General features: G+C 42.9%; 1 protein-coding gene across 1 annotated transcript in view; it reads right to left on the bottom strand.

Moving 5' to 3' along the window:
- The window catches only part of LOC136443835 (uncharacterized), a 74,095-nt gene that overhangs the window by 49,157 nt on the left and 2,992 nt on the right, over positions 1–21,946 (bottom strand). Inside the window, exons 7-26 of the mRNA XM_066441203.1 lie at positions 11,465–11,497; positions 10,947–10,991; positions 10,462–10,497; positions 10,116–10,151; positions 9,315–9,923; positions 8,921–8,953; positions 8,614–8,658; positions 7,967–8,014; positions 6,591–7,199; positions 6,168–6,200; positions 5,939–5,989; positions 5,590–5,634; positions 4,319–4,927; positions 4,069–4,101; positions 3,711–3,776; positions 2,785–2,826; positions 1,897–2,505; positions 1,558–1,590; positions 1,125–1,190; positions 264–465 (exon numbers count right to left, since the gene is read on the bottom strand). Of these exons, the coding sequence (XP_066297300.1) occupies positions 264–465; positions 1,125–1,190; positions 1,558–1,590; positions 1,897–2,505; positions 2,785–2,826; positions 3,711–3,776; positions 4,069–4,101; positions 4,319–4,927; positions 5,590–5,634; positions 5,939–5,989; positions 6,168–6,200; positions 6,591–7,199; positions 7,967–8,014; positions 8,614–8,658; positions 8,921–8,953; positions 9,315–9,923; positions 10,116–10,151; positions 10,462–10,497; positions 10,947–10,991; positions 11,465–11,497 (3,283 nt within the window). The remainder of the gene's footprint in view (positions 1–263; positions 466–1,124; positions 1,191–1,557; positions 1,591–1,896; positions 2,506–2,784; positions 2,827–3,710; positions 3,777–4,068; positions 4,102–4,318; positions 4,928–5,589; positions 5,635–5,938; positions 5,990–6,167; positions 6,201–6,590; positions 7,200–7,966; positions 8,015–8,613; positions 8,659–8,920; positions 8,954–9,314; positions 9,924–10,115; positions 10,152–10,461; positions 10,498–10,946; positions 10,992–11,464; positions 11,498–21,946) is intronic.

Raw genomic sequence — 21,946 nt, 5'->3', positions numbered from 1 at the left:
CTGGTAGGTGACTTTTGACAGCTTCTTTCTTACATGATTGCCATATATTAAGATAGGAAGCTTCATTACTGTTCTGTGGCCTGCATACATCTATATGTCCCGGCAGAGATCGCAATCCGAGTCTCCGTCATTTAAGATTGCGATCGCGATCTCTGCCGGGGCGGCCAGCCATTCTTGCAGACTGCGATCTCTACCCTTAGAATTTTACCTATATTGTACCTATCATTGCCGATTTCGGCTTTTAAACCATCTCATTAACCCACCTTGACCCTGAGTCCCCGTAGAACTCGACCTCGTCATCCTCCTGTGACGTGGCGTAGGACAGGATGGTGCCGGGCTGTTTGGAGTCAGTGCGCATGTGCCAGGACAGGGTGAATGCGCGTGCGCTGAACGGGATGTTCTCGCGGATGTTGACGTAGTTGTCGGTGGAACGCGGGGAGGGGAACTTCAGGATGTAGGACGACCCTAAGGGCAGAACAAAACTATAGTTGTAGCTCAATGTGCCCGGACCTTAGCTAGGGGGGAACCATTGTTGTGACCAGTAAAGGGGGTAACCACTCTCGTGACCATATTTAGAGTGGCACATCTGGTTTAGGTTAGATACGTTTTAGCTTTCTTGATGATAATACAGTACGACCCACCCTCTCGGCTTGGTCAGTCTGGAGTTGTAGCTCAAGTGTCCGAGTACCTTTGCTTGTGTATGGTTCTCGGCTATCTACATCATTACATGGGCGCTATCTATGCATCGCTTTCTTTACCTATCAAAATTTGACGAAAAAAGTCGACACAAGAATTCTTGACCGAATTTTTAAGCCTTCGTATGGTATTCTGGCCCACGAGCTTATGGCACGTGACTTTCCAGAAAAGTGACGACATGAGAGGGGGGACATCACAAGCTGACTGATCCTCATTATATCTTGTTATTAACGTGGGTCTCTTCATTTTCCACTGCCTTCAAAAAAGAAGTCAAACCCAACCATAGTCAACCTTAGTTAACATAGAGCTCTCACAGTAGACTAGATAACTATGTCGATTCCCATGTATATCCATGTACTTGTTTGTCTGCAATTAGCCTTAGCTTTGGGCATGAACTTGAAATAAAGTTATTATTAAGGACACATTACCTGATGCTGGCTGGATTTCACTTCCAGGTCGAACCTCTGTTGTAGGACCGAAGACCACGCGCGAAACTGTGTGTGCGGTATCAGAAGAAGTCATTCATTAAAGCACAACACATTCTGTACGGGAAACATGTTACTGGAATGAAGAACTGGCACTTCAAGAGTGGGTACTTATCCATCCTGCCATTACAAATTGTGCCTCAGATCCAAATTGTAAACTATATGATGTCATATGGTAAACGACATAATAGAAACATATTAGCATGTCTTAGAGCATAGGAGTCGAACGTCTTTTAGCTTTGCTTGATGTCGACAAGTTACATTCATTAGGAAAGTACTTATTAAGGACGAATAAAACACGCTACTGTGGCATAACTAAATCCATGCGCATCAAAATCAGAACTAAAACGAAGTTTCACATTGAAAGGATTTTTACCTCCTCTGCTGTCCACGTCTATACGGAAAGTCCCTGTAAAATACAAATCATGACATCATTGTAACTCTAAGGCAAAACGATCATAACGACGATCGAATAAGAGGTATTGCTGTCCTATCAAAATGCATCTAGTCGCCAGCGTTCATATAGATAATACAAGTAAATCTCCACTTCTTCATTTCTATTCTAAGAAATAGAGATGACTTTACTCATAATGATTTTAGCAAGTCTTCCAACGCCTTTCGATGTATAAGGACGGTGTCCATCCACGTTTCTACAGCCCTTGGGCCAAATATAAGCTATGGACATCCCGAAGGTTAGTACTAAAACCTGTCTTACCTCCGTAAGGAGACCGCTGCACACGTCCTCTGGGCGTGACAGTCGCTCGTCTCCAGTTCACAGCGTCACCGGAGTACTGCAGGGTGTACAACCGTATCATCTCTTCCGGAGACAAGACTTTGGTATAAACCTGGAACTCCGCCAAGTCTCCTACGTACTCCCGGTTACGTGTAAACCTCGGACGGGCGCCCACAGACCGCACGTCTTGTCCGAAGTACCATGTGCCGCCGGGACGGATCCTGTGGCCTCGCGCCAGACCGGATCCGGAAGCTTTCTCCTCCCCGTCCACCATCACCCTCCACTGTCCGTCTGAGTTCCTCCACGTGATGGCCACAACGTGCCATTGCCCGTCCAGCACTTCTGGAATGTTGACATTGGCCTCCTGGTCGTTCACCTTGAAAGTGTAGCCTCGGTTTCCGGACTGCCCGACGAAGCCGATCTCATTTGGCTGCTGTTGTGTGCCGTAAGAGAAGATGGTGCCGGTATCTCTGGCTGGTGTTCTCATGTGGAAGGAGATGGTGAAGGAGTCCGGTCGGAAGTTACTGTCGCTCCTCAGCTCCGCGTAGTTGTCGGGAGATCTTGGTCTTGGGAAGTTCAGCAGGTACATGCCTAGACAGACAAAGTGACGTGAAAAACTAGGTAACTTCTACTACAGTCTTCGTGAACTAAAATGACCCACTTCTTAATTCCGACACGTGATTTTAATGATACGTAGCGGAAGCAATATGGCTAACGTGTCGGAAAGCCTGTATCGTCCCCCGTCTATATTTCAGGCAGACATAGTGCCTGCTTAATAGATATAGAGTCTCCATGCGACGTTCCTCTCTATTCAATGCAAGAAGCATTTTGAATATTAATTCTTATGCGTTTGCTAAAAATGATGAGTACCTTGTGGTCTGATCACATCCTGTCCTGGTCCTGTCGTAACTCCTGTCAGGAAAGTCAGTTTGTCAGTTTTATAAAGTGAACTATTGTTACCATTGCTTGAAAAATTGTCGATAGTCCGTAGTCATTTAACCGGGGTTTGCCCAAAAGAAAATATGAATAAATGTGAAACAGACTGTCGTGGTCTTGTCAACATCTTCATTGCATAACTTCTTCCACGAGACAAGATTGCGGAGAAAGATTTTGGACGAAAACATGTCAATAAAACGTGCCCATTATGCGCGCAACAATATCAAGGAAAACTCGCATTTAAATCTCAAAAACTCTTCTCTTGACTACCAGAAAAGCACAATGGTCTACTTGCCAACCATATGCAAAGAAAACAAACTCTGCGAAAGCTGCCAGTAGTAAACCTTTACCTTTGAACCCATATTTGTGATGTATCCATCCGAATGACCCACCAACTCTCATATGTCCTTAATCCAACTAAACTGGTGAACTGACGAAAGTTTGACCAGAATGGGAAAGCTTAGACCCAACTTGTTCCTTCTAACCATGGAGGTTAATCACCTGTTCTAACCCTCCCAAGGACTATCTCAAGGGACACAGGGATTGAGTTGGAGGACTTGGGAGCAGCCATGTCAGACAGACTGATGTGGGCCTCGGTTGTACAAGGGCTCGCCCCGTCCTCAGCTGCTGAGGTCGACGGATAATGATGTTCTAACCCAAAATGTCTCTTGATCGGGACAAAATTATCGAGGAAAAGAATGATCTACGAGGATATGAAGTGGTGCTATAATCGTATTCACATTTTGAGCCCTCCACTGCGCAACGAAGCTTTGACGTCTGTCCTCATGCGACAAATGCAACAGGAGCCGTATGTCCAAAGTAAAGACTTAGTAGAAAGAGGATCAATTCATTCATCATACCTGGCACCGGCTGGACCTCACCTCCGGGTCGACCCTCATCTTCACCCAGGTACTCCAGACGCACACCTGCGAGTGTGCGAGCAGAAGTTATGACGTCAATGTTTGGCGAACAAACTGGGTAACACGGCAATATTATGTGAATTCATTGGATAACACGAAACCAAATGCCATAGTGGTACTAAGATTGGACTCTCGGAATCTTCGACCAGACCCTATGGCCTTCTTCAAGACAACAGATGGTAAGTACCACTTTGATTTGAACCTATTCATTTATTCATTCATTCATTCATACATCCATTCTGTTCTGTTAAATGTATCATTATGGTTAACACTTTAACGTTGAACATGTGTATCTTACCTCCTCTGCTGTCGATTTCTATTCCAAATATGCCTGTAAATGAAAGATAAACCATTACGTCGTGATATAAAACTTTTTATGTCGATATACAAGAACAACACTTTCGTCGAATACAAATATGTTGTTTCTGTTCTCTAAAAACGAAGTGATTTGCACTGCATGTGTACAATACTCTGGACTAAGGTGTAGCAATGACGTTGTTTCTCTAGCTTTAACGTATATCGATGGATACAGGAACAACGTGGCCTACCTGCATAGGGAGATCGTTGCACTTGTCCCCAGGTTGAGACCGTGGCCCGTTTCCAGTTCACAGCATCGCCTGGGTTTTGGAAACTGTACAACTCCTGCATGTCCTCAGTCGACAGTACCCTGGTATGCACATGGAACTCTGCAATGTCTCCTTCATACTCCCGGTTACGCTCAAATCCCAGACGAGCGCCTAGAGACCTCACGTCTTGTCCGAAATACCACGTGCCGCCGGGACGGATCCTGTGGCCTCGCGCCAGACCGGAACCGGAAGCTTTCTCCTCCCCGTCCACCATCACCCTCCACTGTCCGTCTGAGTTCCCCCACGTGATGGCCACAACGTGCCATTGCCCGTCCAGCACTTCTGGAATGTTGACATTGGCCTCCTGGTTGTTTATCTTGAAAGTGTAGTCTCGGTTTCCGGACTGCCCGACGAAGCCGATCTCATTTGGCTGTTGTTGTGTGCCGTAAGAGAAGATGGTGCCGGTATCTCTGGCTGGTGTTCTCATGTGGAAGGAGATGGTGAAGGAGTCCGGGCGGAAGTTACTGTCGCTTCTTAACTCTGCGTAGTTGTCGGGGGATTTCGATCGTGGGAAGTTCAACGACCTCGAGCCTGAAATAGACGTAGGACTCAATTTGTATCTGTATCTACACTGTATGATACCGGTATAACCGCCCTTCCGCGTAACACACCGGCTTCGCAGGCGCGAGAACCGAACGACCGAACGACCTGTCACACCTAACTTTTGCACATCTAACTGCTGGTGCCGTTTAAATAAGGATGCTCCTATAGTAATTGGTGGCAATGCCGGAGTACCACTCTACTATAGTTCTGTAGATTTTCCCTGCACGCAGCATAAATACGTTGGGTACAGAAAATCTTCAGGATATCGTCTTAATTAACATGAAGTAAAAGACATGTTCGTATTTCAGTAATCGGTACATACCAGTTTCCTATGCTGCTTAACAGACTTACCAAACATGTTTCTATGCTGAAACAAACAAGGCATCGTTTACAAAATGACCTCTGAAAGCTCGCTAGCTCCTCGTTCCCTTCAACATGATACGTGCACATTCTACTGTCTCATTCTACTTCCAAAAGTTGGCACCTGGATGTGAATTGGCTGAGCCCCTGTAACATTGCTACATGCCCGGACTATGGCCACTCTGCTTCTTTGTCTTTCATGATGTCCTCTAACTCCCGAGATCTGGACCCCAGGATCCCATGCAAGTTGGTCTACTACAATAAGTCACCAGAACAGAAATATTTCTTACCTTCCGGCCGGACTGAAGACGACGTTACCCTGTCGTCCGGTATCCCTGCAACATTATAAACAACGTCATAAGTCACTCATGAACATGCTTTTATTCCTAGAACGTATTGTTAACGAAACTGGAAATATTCTGAATACGCGTACGCTGAAAGTTATAAACAATCTAGAGAATTCTTGGTCCAGACAGAACATTGCTATTCTAACGATTTTGAGTGGTAACTATTGCGTCTTTGTGTGTCATCTCATCATGTACAATTTGTCGGTTTTCCAATACAGCGATCTTCAAGGATATCTAGTATATCTTAAAAATCTTGCCCAATGCGTGACTCGTTCACCTGTCCAGAACATACCTGTTTCAATCTCCCTGCCAGGCTCGGGTTCGCCGAAGACAATTCGAGTCTCTGTGTGGATGAAACACAACGAGATCAGTCATAGAGTTGGATACATCAGTAAATGTGAAAGTATGGCGCACCGTAACAGGTTTTTAATTGACGTCTGATAATTATAATTTGAACCCCCCGGCGACCATGTTGGCGGATAATTGTCTAGACCGTCTAACACAAGTACGCGCTTACTCACCTCCTCTGTTGTCGACGGTCAATTGCATGGATGCTGAAACAAAAGAGAAAACAACCTATTATTAACAAGACTAAACTTTTCGTCCAACACTTAAAGAGAAATTGGGACTTACCCAAAATTTTCTGTTCACGGAATGAACATGTTTCATGCTAAGGAAACAACCTAGTCTTAAGTCAGAAATACACAATTGCACCTTGGTCCTGAAAGAGGCAATGTTCGTGCATACCATATAGCTCTATACATCTAACAATAACGGTCTAGTTAAATTTATGTAGGGGGGAAATAGTAATCCATGATGAAACTGTCTGATCAATACCTATACCGGAAATAAGATGGCGACCGGAAGGTGTCAGAATGCCAAAATGGCGGCGACCGTCGATGCGGACGAGTGCGAAACATTACATGTTACATGGAATCACTTACCCGCGTAAGGTTTCCTTAAAACACGTCCTTTCGGTGTGACAGTCGCGCGTCTCCAGTTCACCCCGTCCCCGGGGTACTGCAGCGTGTACAGCCGGCGCATCTCCTCGGGTGACAGCACCTTGTTGTGGACATGGAACTCCGACAGGTCTCCTGCGTACTCCCGGTACCGCTCGAATTCAGGTCTGAATCCCACGGTGTTCTGTTCCTGGCCGAGAATCCACGTGCCGCCGGGACGGATCCTGTGGCCTCGCGCCAGACCGGAACCGGAAGCTTTCTCCTCCCCGTCCACCATCACCCTCCACTGTCCGTCTGAGTTCCTCCACGTGATAGCCACAACGTGCCATTGCCCGTCCAGAACTTCAGGAATGTTGACATTGGCCTTCTGGTTATCCACGATGAAAGTGTAGCCTTGGGTTCCGGACTGCCCAACAAAGCCGATCTCGTGTGGCTGTTGTTGTGTGCCGTAAGAGAAGATGGTGCCGGTATCTCTGGCTGGTGTTCTCATGTGGAAGGAGATGGTGAAGGAGTCCGGGCTGAAGGGACTGTCGCTCCTCAGCTCCGCGTAGTTGTCTGGTGAGCGAGACTGCGGGTAGCTCATCATAAACATGCCTACAAAAAAGATATGCCACTTACTACCTGGTACAACAAGATTTGAAAAGCGAAAGTTCCCCTGCAGTACCATAGAAAGTCGCTAGGGGGGCCAGAATCTAATCATCTCAAGGTCTCACACAGACCTACCCACCTACAAGATATGAAGACAATACATCCAGGCATTCTCGAGTTATCGTCCCATGGACTTTCACATTCCTGTGCAATTCCTAGAATTCTTGCAAACTGCACACAATCTATACCAATTTAGCTCGCCCAGGAGGTGTCGCCAAAAACAAAACACGACGGATCATCGTGGAAATGTCAGTTCAAACGTAAGGGTATGGGTGGAACCATGTGTTCAGCTATACGCTGCAATGACTATCCGGTGACTCCTAAGCCCTGGTGTTGTGTGTGTGTGTGTGTGTGTGTGTGTGTGTGTATGTGTGTGTGTGTGTGTGTGTGTGTGTGTGTGTGTTTGTGTGTGTGTGTGTGTGTGTCTTCGTGTGTGTGTGTTTGTGTGTGTGTGTGTTTGTGTGTGTTTGTTCGTGTGTGTATGTCTTTGTGTGTGAGCTGTCTACAAATTGCCAGTCAATGATATATCACAATCTAAATCTGAACCAAACTCAAAAAAAGCTCCTTTCATTCTCGATCACGTCATCAACTCCCATCTGTAAAATCTGCGTGGTGGTCTCCCTGGGCATACGACTAACCTGAGCACCGTGAATTGCATTTAGTCCATCACAGAAATATGAAGCACGATGTGTAGTGTAGTAGCCATGCCTTACCAGTAGGCGTTACGATGCCGCCGTCGGTACCGGTGCCTGGTCTCACTCCTGTAGGGGAATACAGTGTTCAGTGCTGCAGTTTGTGAGTTCTTCATATATATGTGCTACTACAGCGTTGTTATGATCAGTATATATCATGACAGATCCCTGCAGGTACATGGAATATGTGCTAATTCTACAGAAAGCTTTTACAGTCAATTGTTTTTCATGCCTTACGAGTCCTGTTGGTCATTGAAATATCAGCAAAGCTAAGTACAATATATCCCGAAAATAATTTAATCAGGTTGGTAGAAAATAGGAAATGGGAAATTCTTTATACAAAACCAGGTATATTAACAACCTACATCGGCTACTTATAGCGGTGAGAAGCAGTACCCCAGTCGGAAGCGCTGAAGAAGGTGTCTGATAGACATCGGAACGTTAGCAGGTGAGATCAATACCTGGTTGTGTATGAAGAATCTCCCATATCCTAAGTACAATATAGTCTCTCAAACTGACCGATATTGCTTTTATAATCTGTAGACTGTGTTGGTTTATCTAAGTTCTATATTTTCCTTCCTCGCGGTAAGATATAAACTCCATATTGCTAAAACAGTGTGATAATACGTTCCTGGAGACAGCAGTGCAAAGGATAACAATTAACAAACCTGTTCCAGGAGAGATGTCAGCCTCCCCAAGAGTCACCCGTGGTTCTGTAAGACGACAAAGATCAACCGAATGTCAGCATCTTTTCAGGGTGCGGAGAGACATTGCTTGACTCTACTTCCGGAGTTTCCGAAATGCAAGCTCGCCTCCTTTAACTAAAAGAATATTTTCACCGAACACTCTTGTTTCATCAGTAAACATCAGCAACATACATCTTGAAGTAAAGGTCAGATTCGTGACATTGTGTTCCGTGGTAAGGTTGCTAAAAGAGCGGTTAAGGATATAATCAAATGTATGAATAATACTTACGTCCTCTGCCATCCACAGTCAAACGCACCGCAACTGTAGATGAAAGACATAATGGATCACACTAGGAACAGCTTCAGATAAATTCCCTCTTCATTTATTTATCAGGACTATTAGGCGCTAAAATCGGAAATGGGTGCTTTTATTTATATAATGTGTTACTTAACTTATATTAACTATTGTATCATTAATTAGGCCGTTAAGTTTTATCCTATACTTCTACTTTGTATTATGTTTACGAATTCTTGCCATACTTTGTACCATGTACAATTGTCGTGCAATAAAGTTCTTCTCCTTCTATGAACTATACATCTCATGCTAACTTACACGTAAACGTTACATATGGACATCTTTTGTCTATATATAGTGACACCAACGGTCAGCTTCCCTGTCTCACCTGAGTACGGGCTTTGTTGCACCTGTCCCCGCGGCGTGACGTCAACACGTCTCCAGTTCACACCGTCACCTGTCAGCTCCAGGCGGTACAACTGTAGCATTTCCTCGGGTGAGAGGATCCTGTTGTGCACGTGGAACTCAGCAACATCACCCACGTACTCCCGGCCACGCTCAAACCGCGGCCGATCTCCAACCCTGCTTACGTCTTGTCCGAAATACCATGTACCATCGGGGCGGATCCTGTGGCCTCGCGCCAGACCGGATCCGGAAGCTTTCTCCTCCCCGTCCACCATCACCCTCCACTGTCCGTCTGAGTTTCTCCACGTGATCGCCACAACGTGCCATTGCCCGTCCAGAACTTCAGGAATGTTGACATTGGCCCTCTGGTTATCCACTAAGAAAGCGTAGCCTCGGTTTCCGGACTGTCCAACAAAGCCGATCTCATTTGGCTGTCGTTGTGTGCCGTAAGAGAAGATGGTGCCGGTATCTCTGGCTGGTGTTCTCATGTGGAAGGAGATGGTGAAGGAATCAGGGTTAACGGGACTGTCGCTCCTCAGTTCCGCGTAGTTGTCGGGGGACCGAGGCTCCGGGAAGTTGAGATACTTCATTGCTGACGAAAAATGTGAAAAAAATATGATGAACGACGAGAAAATCGTGGGTTTTACCATTTGGGCCCTCGTTCGAAAATTTGCAAATAATCTGCCATAATAACAAATGCCTTGGAAGTTTACAACGAATGATTTGTTCATTTCTCTTAAAAAGAATAGATACTCATTCTTATGGAGTTACAGTTTCTTCTTACCTCCAGGTGCGAGCCCTCCGCCTCCGGGTCTTGAACCTAATAGGAATGTGAGTAAATGCCACTGATGAATATCAGCAAATAGGTACACTAACTAATAAGTTTCCGCACGACTGTGCTGATGGTACGAAATTTTCACAACTGTTCCTGGTATGCGGGGCATTGAGTAGTGTCGCTGTTTAACAGTGCCTTATTGGAGTCAATTTGCCGAATATCCACAATAAAGTATTGAAAAAAATAATGTCCTGGCCTGTAATTGGTCGTAAAGTGTAAAGCCAAAAAACATTGCACGTATAGGAACATAATGGTTTGGCTTGGCCCCATTCCAAGGGATATCTTTGTCACTTACCTCCAGGTACGGGCCCTACACCTCCAGGTCTTGGACCTAATAGGAATGTGAGTAAATAACACTGGTGAAAAGGTATTTCAATCTGTTGCTGTAAAATAGGTAGTAGTTTCGCCAATTCCACATCCGATAGAATGTGGCATGTTATTCATGTATGAGGCATTGTAAACTCTTCACATCAGTTGGTCCACACATTGCTCTATGTGTAGTAACGAAACTGTGAAAACTTGTACTGCGTGAGTTATTTTTGCTTGACAAAGATTTTCACTCATCAAAATTATTCTTATATGTAATAGTGAATCACAACGGACCTAATCGTCAGAAACAATATACCTGGCTGCCGACCGATTCACATACGCGTAAATAATAAAACCTTTGCAGAAGTTTTATAAACAGACATCTTAAGCCGTAGACTGTGCATTATACGGGTGACCGTTTTGTAACAATTTCTCAGAGGATGACGATCAGCAATGGCAGACAGTACACACCTGCGCCAGGAGTTCCTGTAACCTCACCAAGCGTCACGCGGGGTTCTGCAGGAAGAAACAGATGACCAGAACACGGTTAAATGGTGCCGAGTTATTATATAGCGTTGCCACGTAAGGTGGATTGTAACACGTGAAAATGCAGATGATCAGAACACGGTTACATGGTGCCGAGTTATAGCGTTGCTACATTAGGTGGATTCTCTATGAAGTATCAACGAAATTAACAAATGAGAAGCAGATGACCAGAATATGGTTATGGTTACTTATTTACGACGAGTTATAGTGCTGCCTTAGTCTGACAGTCTATGACGTATCAACCAAGTTGACGCAGAAGATCAGATGACCAGAACAAGATTTACGTGCCATGGTGACGAGTTATAGTGCTGCCTTAGTCTTAGTATCAACAAAATCAGTAAAATTAAACAGTGCTGGAAGAGGATCCTCAATGTTTATGCAGATACCGTTATAAGTTATGTTGTTTCTTTTATCACCGTCAACCGAAACAGAAAGAAACTTACGTCCACTGCGATCAACTGTCAGGCGCACCGTCACTGTGAAAACGAAAAAGATACAAACACCCTCCAGATTAATTTTGGACTTTCTATTGCACTTTGGACTAATGCTCGTAGCCTCTGACAGCTTATACTTACAGAGTTGATATTTTGTGAACAACTTCCTCGCCACTTAATGGATCAAAATGACCCCCAGCGGGGGTCGTCACGCGTCGTTGAAAATCGAAAAATCTCCAGATTTTTCCCGAAAATCTTCAGATTTTATGGACAATCTTCAGATTGTTTGAGATAACCTTCAGATTGTTTGAAAGAATCTTCAGATTGTTTTGAGATTGGTTTCCAAGAACCTTCAGATTGTTTCCAAGAACCTTCAGATTGTTTCCAAGAACCTTCAGATTGTTTCGAACAATCTTCAGATTTTTTAATGTGATCTTCAAATTTATGTTTCAACTTCCTTTAATATTGATTAGTATGATATGAAAATTGATGAAAATGGTTTTATTGTTGTGTTTTGTACTTTTGATGGGAAAATGGAGCTACCAATCCCGATTAGCTCCTTTCACTTTCAACCTATGGCTTTAAAGTCGAACAGTTCTTTATGGGCTTAAACAGAGCGACCTGTCTTTAGATAGCGCGAACTTAGCGAACATTATGTAGTTGTTCAACAGAGTTGGCGGGGAAATCCATATTCTCGGGAACAACGATTTTGATCGGAGCCTCATATCAAACTTGACTGCAATATTTATCCTCGTTTGCCCCCCAAGCCCTGGATAACAAACGTACTTTGTGGGCTTAAACAGAGCGACCTGACTTAAATTGAATAGCGCGGACACTACAGGGAACATTACTTAGAATCGTATCACAGGCTACAGGGCTATTTTCGTCATTTTCTTTTACAAGTGTTTGTGGGACTTCCACATTTCTTGAAGGAGTGGAATGAACACCAGGATGGAATGAACTGCCCACTGGCAATGAAGTTTAGGCACCGTGTGGGGTGTTACGCCCAGAACTGACAGGTCCCGAGTTCGAAACTACTGATATGCCCCAATGCTGTGTCCTTGGAAAAGGCACTTAACACGACTTCACTCACTTCACTTAGGTGTAGATGAGTACCTAGTTTTGGTTAGGGACATTAGCTCCTAAAACAACATGAGCTAATTGATTCATTGGCATACAACCTTGTCTTAACTTGCTATTCTATGGAACAATCTGAAATTGTCTTTACCTCATTAACATATCTATTCGGAGGAAAGACACTGACGAAAGACAGTGGATGCTGTCTGAAACGTCTGACTGTTTCAAATTTTTATCCACTTGCTTGAGTAACTATTTTTGGCGTATCTTTGGCAGGTGGAAGAAGTTGGCAGAAGTTAGGTGACATCATGCTAACTTCTGCCAGTGGACATTATATGGTGGCAGATGGCAGAAGTTGACAGAAGTAACACACATGATGTTGTAGCTTTTGATAGTAGCCAGGGTAGGATAAAAGAGGCAAAAGTTAGCTGTCGTCATTCCACTCCTTCATTCTGTTCATGAAGGAGTGGAAGGACAAGAAATAGCCATGCCTTTTAGTACCAGAGTTATCAGCCAAGGATTGATGTGTTCAAAAATTTGTATTTCCTGAGAACCATAGTAGAATGGAACTCGTTGTCATCAGATGCTGTAGGAACACCTTCACTGCATAGCCTCAAAGAACGATTGCAGTCAGATGTTCAAAAGTTTGGTGTGACAGGCCATTCAGCGTAATATAACCAGCTGCTTCCGCGCCACGTGCCTGTGAAGCTGGTGTGTTACGCCGAAGGGCGGTTATACTGGCTATACAGATACAGTCATGGTAACTTCTGTCAGTCTGTGGCAATGTTAGGGTGGTTGACGTTGTCTAAAATAGTATACAATGTAATCAAACTTCTAGTATGGTAGGGCTGCATAAATTTGAACGTGAAGCCTTAAAATCCCTAGTCTGAATTAAAATGAACTTGACTGTGTAATGTTACAATACAACGTTGCTCTGTTACTCTGTTTGTTACAGTTTTAGACGATGACTAGAAAAATGCATTAACTTCAAAAAGAAATAAAAGATTGTGCGGTGCAATATAATTGTAATATTATAATATATACTTCTCAGCAAGGATGTATCATAGCTATTTTAAAATTAGCTGTAGCAAAAAACAGCTTTAAACACAGGAACATAAACTCAAATAAAGTATGGGTAAGCATTGATAATGAAATGAATGATCGAGCATTCTAAAAGTTTTTTAGTTCTAAATCTGGAGCCACATAAATGTTAGTCAGTGCACGGCACTGCATGTGATACTGCCATTACTGTATGTTGTGTCCAGCAAAATTTGACAGAGATGATTTGTTAATAGCTTTTTAATTGGAAGGGAGGGTAACCTATTTACCTACCCCACCCTATGATTGTAGGACTATGACATTCATTAAGGCCTGGCTCCCCAGGGGCCGTGGTTGCTTGAGCAAAACAAACACAGTCCAAAAAGGGAAAGCTAACATTTTAGTGTTTTGGCCACACCAGTTACTTGATTTGTGGACATTGGACAGGCAGAAAAAACTGCTTGAATAAAACTGAGTGCTCTGAAGGCCTAAACATGGTCCTCAATATTTTGTTCTTTAATCTGAGTGCTGAGAACCCAAAAATTTGTTGCTGCGCAATCTTCTCAGGGATCATCATCATCATTTTGGCTGAGAGATGTTGAGAGAAATCCCATTTCGAGTTGTCTGGTTCATTCATATTCTTTTCTAGCACGCTGATTGGTCCCTTCTGTCAGAGCTCCATATGCTATCTCAGCAGGGATCACCCCATCCCAGAAAGACCTTATTTACCGACAAGGCTGTACTACCTGCATTTTGGTATATAGAAAGTGTTATCATGACGATTTTACAAAGATCTGAAGAAAAACTATATCATTGTCTATGTATGACATTTGATTAACTCCATGTTTTTGGTCATTCGGCCATTTCTGAGAAGTGTGGTCCCTAATAAGATGTGGTCCCTACAGAGATACCATGTGGAGAAAGTCGTTAAGCTGAGTGACAAGGACAAGGCTTCCCCATGGAGCTTTGAAGGGACCAATCAGCATGCTAGGCCAGAATCTGGACACTCAGATACATTTATTCCAGACACTTGAATGGCAGTGATCTCAGACTGCTTGGTGAAGGGTAGAGCCTGGAACTTAAACAAAATGACACTCAAGCTAGTTGGTTATGATATGCAAGGAAGATGATGGGTAGCCCGAGTGTCGTCCTTGTTAGTTCCTAGAGTTTGGGCTAGATGATGGGGTTGATAGGTATATTGATATGATGATGCCTAAAGAGAAAGTTCCTGGCCAAAGGCTTAATTGCGAGTACATGTAACATGGAAAGTACAGACAGACAATGATGAACAGTATAACATGTGACTACTCTAGTCTTAACCACTGACACTTACATGTAGTTCTAACTAATATTGGGTTCGACTTTCTTTTCTAAGACATTGGAAGACAGATGGTCCCATATAGAGAGTAGTTTTCTTCTTGTCTGTAAACGTGGTGGGAAAAAGGTGACCTCATGTTTAGTCTCATTTCTTTCGTGGTCATAGAAGGGCCAACTTGAGATAACTTACACCATTCTGCACTCAGTTTTATGCAGTGCCAACTTTCAAGAAAGTTCTGTGCATCATTTCATTTCGGTACCACTACAACTACAATAGAACCTAACTTTCTATAATTTCCTGGCAAATAATTCCTTCCAACTGTTGCAGAGATGACTTCCCAATTAGCACATCATTAAGAACAGTTCACAGCCTGCTATAGCTGGTCCTATGCCAGAGTAAGCCCAGAGAATGAAATGCAGGGATTCACACTCAGTGACTCACTCAGGTTTCAGTAAAAGCTGAGAGCAGGCCTCCCTGGGGAGAAGACAAACCATTTGCCTCCAGGACTATACCAACTTTAAGAAAGGGGGAAGCTACTGGAACAATACATTGTGGTCACACAAAACCTTCCCAGATGGCTTTCCTGTCTGACAAAGAAGTCAAGAAAGCCCATCGTTATGCAGAGACAGCTTGGTTGGTGTCAGCTGATCTTCAAGGAGATGTAGGGTCTGACATATTGCTTTCCACATGGCACGCATGTATGCGTCTCTCTAATGGTCCTTTATATATACCTGTACCCTTATACTACTAGTAGAGATTTAGTGTTAGCCAGCAAGGAGGCCAACAAATCAATGATTTTAAACCACCTTGGAGCAACTATGGGAGCCATACAGTAGATGGTGTAGTATGCTAGTACAGTGTATCATATCAGCATTCCGAAGGAGACTGCATTGGAGGGGTACATAAAGCCTGCACCCTTGTTGTAGTAAAGGAGCTTTTGGGCATCAAACTTTGCATGTAAAAGAGCCCAACACGCTTCTTCAGAGGAGCGGGGGTGACCCTGGAACCAAAACGTGCTTGGCTAAAAATATTTGAGTCTTAACAAAGCCACATTACACTATTGATAAGTAGCTAATGATAAAGCGTAATGAATTTTCCTCAGACCATTTTGCACACTGAGGTACATGTAAGCTAACTGGGATGACACAGGTCTATGGAATTCTAACACCATCACCAGGATTTCTTAGCCTCTACCAGGCTCCATCCAATCGCTGGGAAAATAGTTGAAATAGGCCAATTAATTAAATAGAGTGCCAGGGGTAGTCCGCTATACAAGGTAGTCCCCTATTTAGCTTCACTGTACCCCTGGCATACTATTCACTCTATTTGGCCGATTACTACTATTTTCCCAGCGATCGGACGTAGCCTGGTAGAGGCTAAGGATTTTCCTTCTTCTTTTACTTTAAAGCTGTCAGATTTCAGTTTAAGATTAAAACCTGTGTTGTTCACCTTCAATGTTCACCTTTGGCCTATCAGTATATCGTATATCAGGTCCCCAGTTGCAAACAGGGCACCTGCTGTGATGCAAGTAATCAGTATTTTCTTAAATGTTTGCCTTATCCAACCATTAGGACTGTATGTCCTTGGTCAAAAAAGGATTGTAGCATCAGAGCACACTATATTATATACACTCAGACACTTTATAGACCGGTGGATCCAAAGAAGAATTGTAGATATATAATTGGTCGAAGTAAATATAATACAATTTCAAAGGATTTATCAACAGTTGTGTCAACTTAAGCTAGCAAAACCAATTCTCTGCCCAACTTCTCAGACTGGGAAATTTGGTTATTCTTCAGTACTGGACAAAGTTTTCAATAGCCTCTACCTGGCCCCGTCCTATCATTGGGAAAATAGTAGAAATCGGCCAGGTACTCTGCTATACAGGCTATAGTTTCAAGTCTATAAACTCAGGTGGCTGATTGATCCCAGATGTACTGTTGTCAGCATTGCCCAAACACTGCCTGTGATCTCTACTCTCTTGTGTTGTTGGGCTTGGGCTTATCAATATCATGATCAGATCTCCTCTTTGGGAGTCTAGTCTCAAGAGACCATCTGTGCACCTCTTGCATGGAGTGGTAGATCTGGGTTTTTAATCATAAACAGCCCATCAAGAGGCCCTGCCTAAACTCAGCTCAGCCCAGGCCTGGCTCAGCAGCCTGAATGCCAGACCCTGGGATAGATATTTTGGAGATTGGGGGTCTGGCATCCAGGCTATACCGAAAGCTTTGAAAGCTGTGTAAGAAGAATCATTCATTCAGTAAAGTCTCTAAATAAACAGGGTGTGAATGCACATCCTTCTGCCCCTTTGTTTTCATTTCTATCTCTTGCTAAACATTCAAGAGCACATACGGGTAGATCGTTTCTTAATTTTAAAACTTCTTGCCACCAACACATGATGATCACCAAATTGTCTGGTGGATTTGTATTACTGATTATAACTGTTTGACCTTAAACATTTGGCACTCTCTACCTGGAGAGCGTTATGAGTCTCCAGAAAAACCAGTTCAAATCTCAACTAGATCGACATTGGAAGGAGCTAATGCACAAAGAGCGGTCTAAACTGGAACAGTCCGGTTACAGCCCTATGTTCCGAAATCCCTATATTCCGAAATCCCTATATTCCGAAATCCCTATGTTCCGAAATCCCTATGCCATATAAGTTCAAAAACCCCTATCGAAATGTTCCAACACACGGCCATATTTCTTAGGAAGAGTCCATGACGCATTTAAAACTCCGTTAGATCTTTTAAAAAAGATTGGCACAAGAGAAGAGTATCAGAGGAAGGTATAGGATCTAAGATCAAAATCTAAATGCCACCATGAACCTCGTTAAGCCACAACTCTCTACCGAATTATGGCCCAGAGTTGGAACATTTAGTTACATATACTATACATTTATATTCGCCTTGAATTTCGATTTTATTCTGTTAGATTTCGGAGCATAGAGATTTCGGAACATAGGGATTTCGGAACATAGGGATTTCGGAACATAGGGATTTCGGAACATAGGGATTTCGGAACATAGGGATTTCGGAACATAGGGATTTCGGAACATAGGGATTTCGGAACATAGGGATTTCGGAACATAGGGATTTCGGAACATAGGGATTTCGGAACATAGGGATTTCGGAACATAGGGATTTCGGAACATAGGGATTTCGGAACATAGGGATTTCGGAACATAGGGATTTCGGAACATAGGGATTTCGGAACATAGGGATTTCGGAACATAGGGATTTCGGAACATAGGGATTTCGGAACATAGGGATTTCGGAACAAAGGGATTTCGGAACATAGGGATTTCGGAACATAGGGATTTCGGAACATAGGGATTCCGGGATTAGGGCGGTCACCGAACAGTCCTACCTGACCGAAAATTCTACTCTACTCTACTCTACGAGCACAGCGGAAGAAAATAGACCAGTCCACAACAGGCGCTGCCTTCCTCAAGACGGTATAAATTTATCATGCTTGAAAAAACAAACCTCATCAATACGAATTTACCTTTTGAGATCACTGCTTATCTCAATTCATTTTTTTGTACATGTAGTAAGTTGGTACAGATCTGTTATGATCCTGAAAAGTCCAGGCAGAGTTCCCTGAATGGCCCTGCCCCAGCTCCTAGATTCCACCATTGAAGGATCCTTGATTCCACAAGCTGGTGGCTGATGGTAACAAGGAAACTCTTGGCCTGGGAACGCCCAGGGGAGGAAGTCCTGTAACTAATTAGTCATCCAAGCTGATCATATCTTCCTACCCCTAGGAAAGAGCCCATTCTTTTCATGTACAGTATATTCCTTGCTACATATACATTATAGAACTAGTTTTTTTTTTTAAGTCATTGGCACTTAACTCATCATCATCATTGGCACTATTAACTCACAATTGCATAAAAACATTGCAAATAGTTTGCTGGATGTCTGTTTGGATGGCAGCTCTACTCTCTCTTTACTGTCTTGTGTCAATAATGATTTCAGCAGGGGTTCCTCCCAGATGGGAAGACCAGGCAAGACTAGGATCTAAGATAGCTACTCTCAAAGAATACATGTGTAGGTTTGGCTTCGGATGGTTTTTGATATGTATACCTGGCGTTTTTGTCACGTTTTCTATTTTGACTGGGCGACATCAGGAAAACGAATGAAATATAAAGCCCGCCCAAAACTCTCCAAAACACATTAAACACCAGCCGGAGCTGGACTCCTGCTTGGAGAGTATGAGATTTAACGGCTTTCTGGGTGGTGCTGGCATTAAATTTGGAGTGGGGGAGAGCACTGATTCCTGATTTTTAACACACTGGGGCCAGATTCTTTTGCAGGAGAAATCCTATCTGCCGCCTGCACTCTCCTGGAAATAAATGCCAGTAACATCTAGAAAGTTTGCAAAGGGGGCTATGCCTGAGACAACACAACTCAGATAGTCACCATAACTTTTTACAGAGTAGCTGATTAGGTGCAGAAGACAAATTGGTACAATGAAAGCATCACAGCAAGCACTTAAGGTTGCAAAGTAGGGGTTTGTGGGCACCCTTCCCAGAAAAGTGTGAAATCTAGACAGTTTTCCTTGCATTTTGACGGGGCAAATTTATAGCCTCTACCAGGCCCTGTCCTATCGTTGGGAAAGTAGTAGAAATCGACCGAGGTACTCCGCTATACACTACAGGGTATAGTCCGCTATACAGTGAAGCACAAGTGTATGTAATAGGGTGCTATAGGGCTACTTTGTAATATCCCTAATGTTTATTGTACATTCAAAGATTTCCTTAGGATGATATCCGTACTGATGATCTCTTCTAAAGTTTCCAGTATGGACAACAAAGTCACTTATAATATCTCTCTTACAGATCTTGTAGTCAGCAGCAAATAATCATTTCAAGCTGTGCCTGTTACTACATTTAGCAAGTCCAGTAGTAATGGAGTGGGCGGAGTAGTGGGAAATGACTTCCCCTCCCAATCAATTAAAAATCTATTAACAAGTCATCACCTCTCTAAATAGATGATATCAAAAGCTACTGTCCTTTCAACACAGAATAATGGCCACTGCAAAACATGAGAAACCAACAAATGAGTAAGAAATTTTACTTTTACTCAAAGACAACTTGAAGAGATGTTTTCTAGGGCTTGTCTAGGCCTATGAATCCATCTATGCTGACACATGGAGAGCCATAGAATGCTGAAAGTAGGGAAAGCATAATAGAGTTTTGGTAAACAACACACAAATCCTGTGAATGGTGTCTGAAGGAGCTACACCTACAATGTAGGTGTATTCTAACGGTTCTAACCTACTGTATGGTTGTGCCAGTCATGAAAGTTGAAGCTGGTAATAATTTGTCTGCATCTGTTCTGGGTGTAGTTGGATACTGAGGTGACAGCCAAGTTCCACTCATACATGTTTTATATCATTTTGAATACACGTGTATGCTTGCCCTATATGTGATACCCTGGCAAACATAAATCTCCAAGGAGATATAGGGTCCAGCTTGTTTAACACAACTTGGTTCAGCAAGTCTTTCCACTGGTGAGAGAACTCTCTTTATCTGCTTGGAGATGACTTAATGTAACACTGCTTCGTATTGCATGCACAATGTTTAACAAGAAGGCACAGGGCTCGAAATTCATTTTTGTAAATAGGTGCACTGGTGCACCCGATAATTAGGTGCACAGAAAACATTTTGGGTGCACCACATGAAATAAAGTTGAATGTCAGCAAAACAAAATCACCAAGTTTAACGCTCTTAAGAACTACAATCTGTAATTCTATAGCTAACTCAATACATCAAGTAGAATACAACGAAGGGTAATTTTAGTTATTCTGTCTAAAAGTCAAGTAAGTCAAGATACTTACATTTCAAGAGTATTTTCTGTATACTAGTGTACAATAGTACCCTTACCTTATAGCCTACAAAAATATCTAGGTGCACTGGTGCACCCACAGTCAAAAATTAGGTGCACAGTTTTGGGTGCACACAGGTGCACATGCACCCACTATTTCGAAGCCTGAGGCATCTTCAGAAGTTGCATTCTTGCCACATAATGATTTATCAACTGCATGCAAGCTTAAAAAAACTAAAATGTCATGGATAAAACACATCTTTGAAGACCTTTAACCCAGGTTGATCAAATGATTGCAATAACAATGAGCAAGCCAAATATCTACCACAAAGTAGCAATACACATAGCAGCTGAATCACAAATTTTCTGCTGTCATTTACAAGTTAGTACCTGTAACACAACCAGTGATGGAAATTTATATGTATAACTACATGTGCATTGCACATCACATTGGAAGCCGATGCTGTCTCGGAAGCGGTAAAATTCCATGACTTGACATAGGTAATTGATTATAATAATGAGGAGTTATTACCATTTGTACGGTTGTCAACAATACAAATGTAGAACTGACAGTTGATTCAAGTGCATTTTTATTTTCATCTTGTGGCATAGACGTCCGCTGGTAGTGTCAAACCCACGGCATTATGACAACTGAATCCAAATGCAGTATTCATCATTATACCACCAAAACAATAGTAAGGGTACGTTTGTTATCCAGGGCTTGGGGGGCAAACGAGGATAAATATTGCAGTCAAGTTTGATATGAGGCTCCGATCAAAATCGTTGTTCCCGAGAACATGGATTTCCCCGCCAACTCTGTTGAACAACTACATAATGTTCGCTAAGTTCGCGCTATCTAAAGACAGGTCGCTCTGTTTAAGCCCATAAAGAACTGTTCGACTTTGAAGCCATAGGTTGCAAGTGAAAGGAGCTAATCGGGATTGGTTAGCTCCATTTTCCCATCAAAAGTACAAAACACAACAATAAAACCATTTTTATCAATTTTCATATCATACTAATCAATATGAAAGGAAGTTGAAACATAAATTTGAAGATCACATTAAAAAATCTGAAGATTGTTTGAAACAATCTGAAGGTTCTTTGAAACTATCTGAAGGTTCTTGGAAACAATCTGAAGGTTCTTGGAATCCAATCTCAAAACAATCTGAAGATTCTTTCAAACAATCTGAAGGTTATCTCAAACAATCTGAAGATTGTCCATAAAAT

The sequence above is a fragment of the Branchiostoma lanceolatum genome, chromosome 10 (genome assembly GCF_035083965.1).
Source record: "Branchiostoma lanceolatum isolate klBraLanc5 chromosome 10, klBraLanc5.hap2, whole genome shotgun sequence".
Lineage (NCBI taxonomy): Eukaryota > Metazoa > Chordata > Leptocardii > Amphioxiformes > Branchiostomatidae > Branchiostoma > Branchiostoma lanceolatum.
This window is presented reverse-complemented; position numbering and strand designations above follow the sequence as displayed.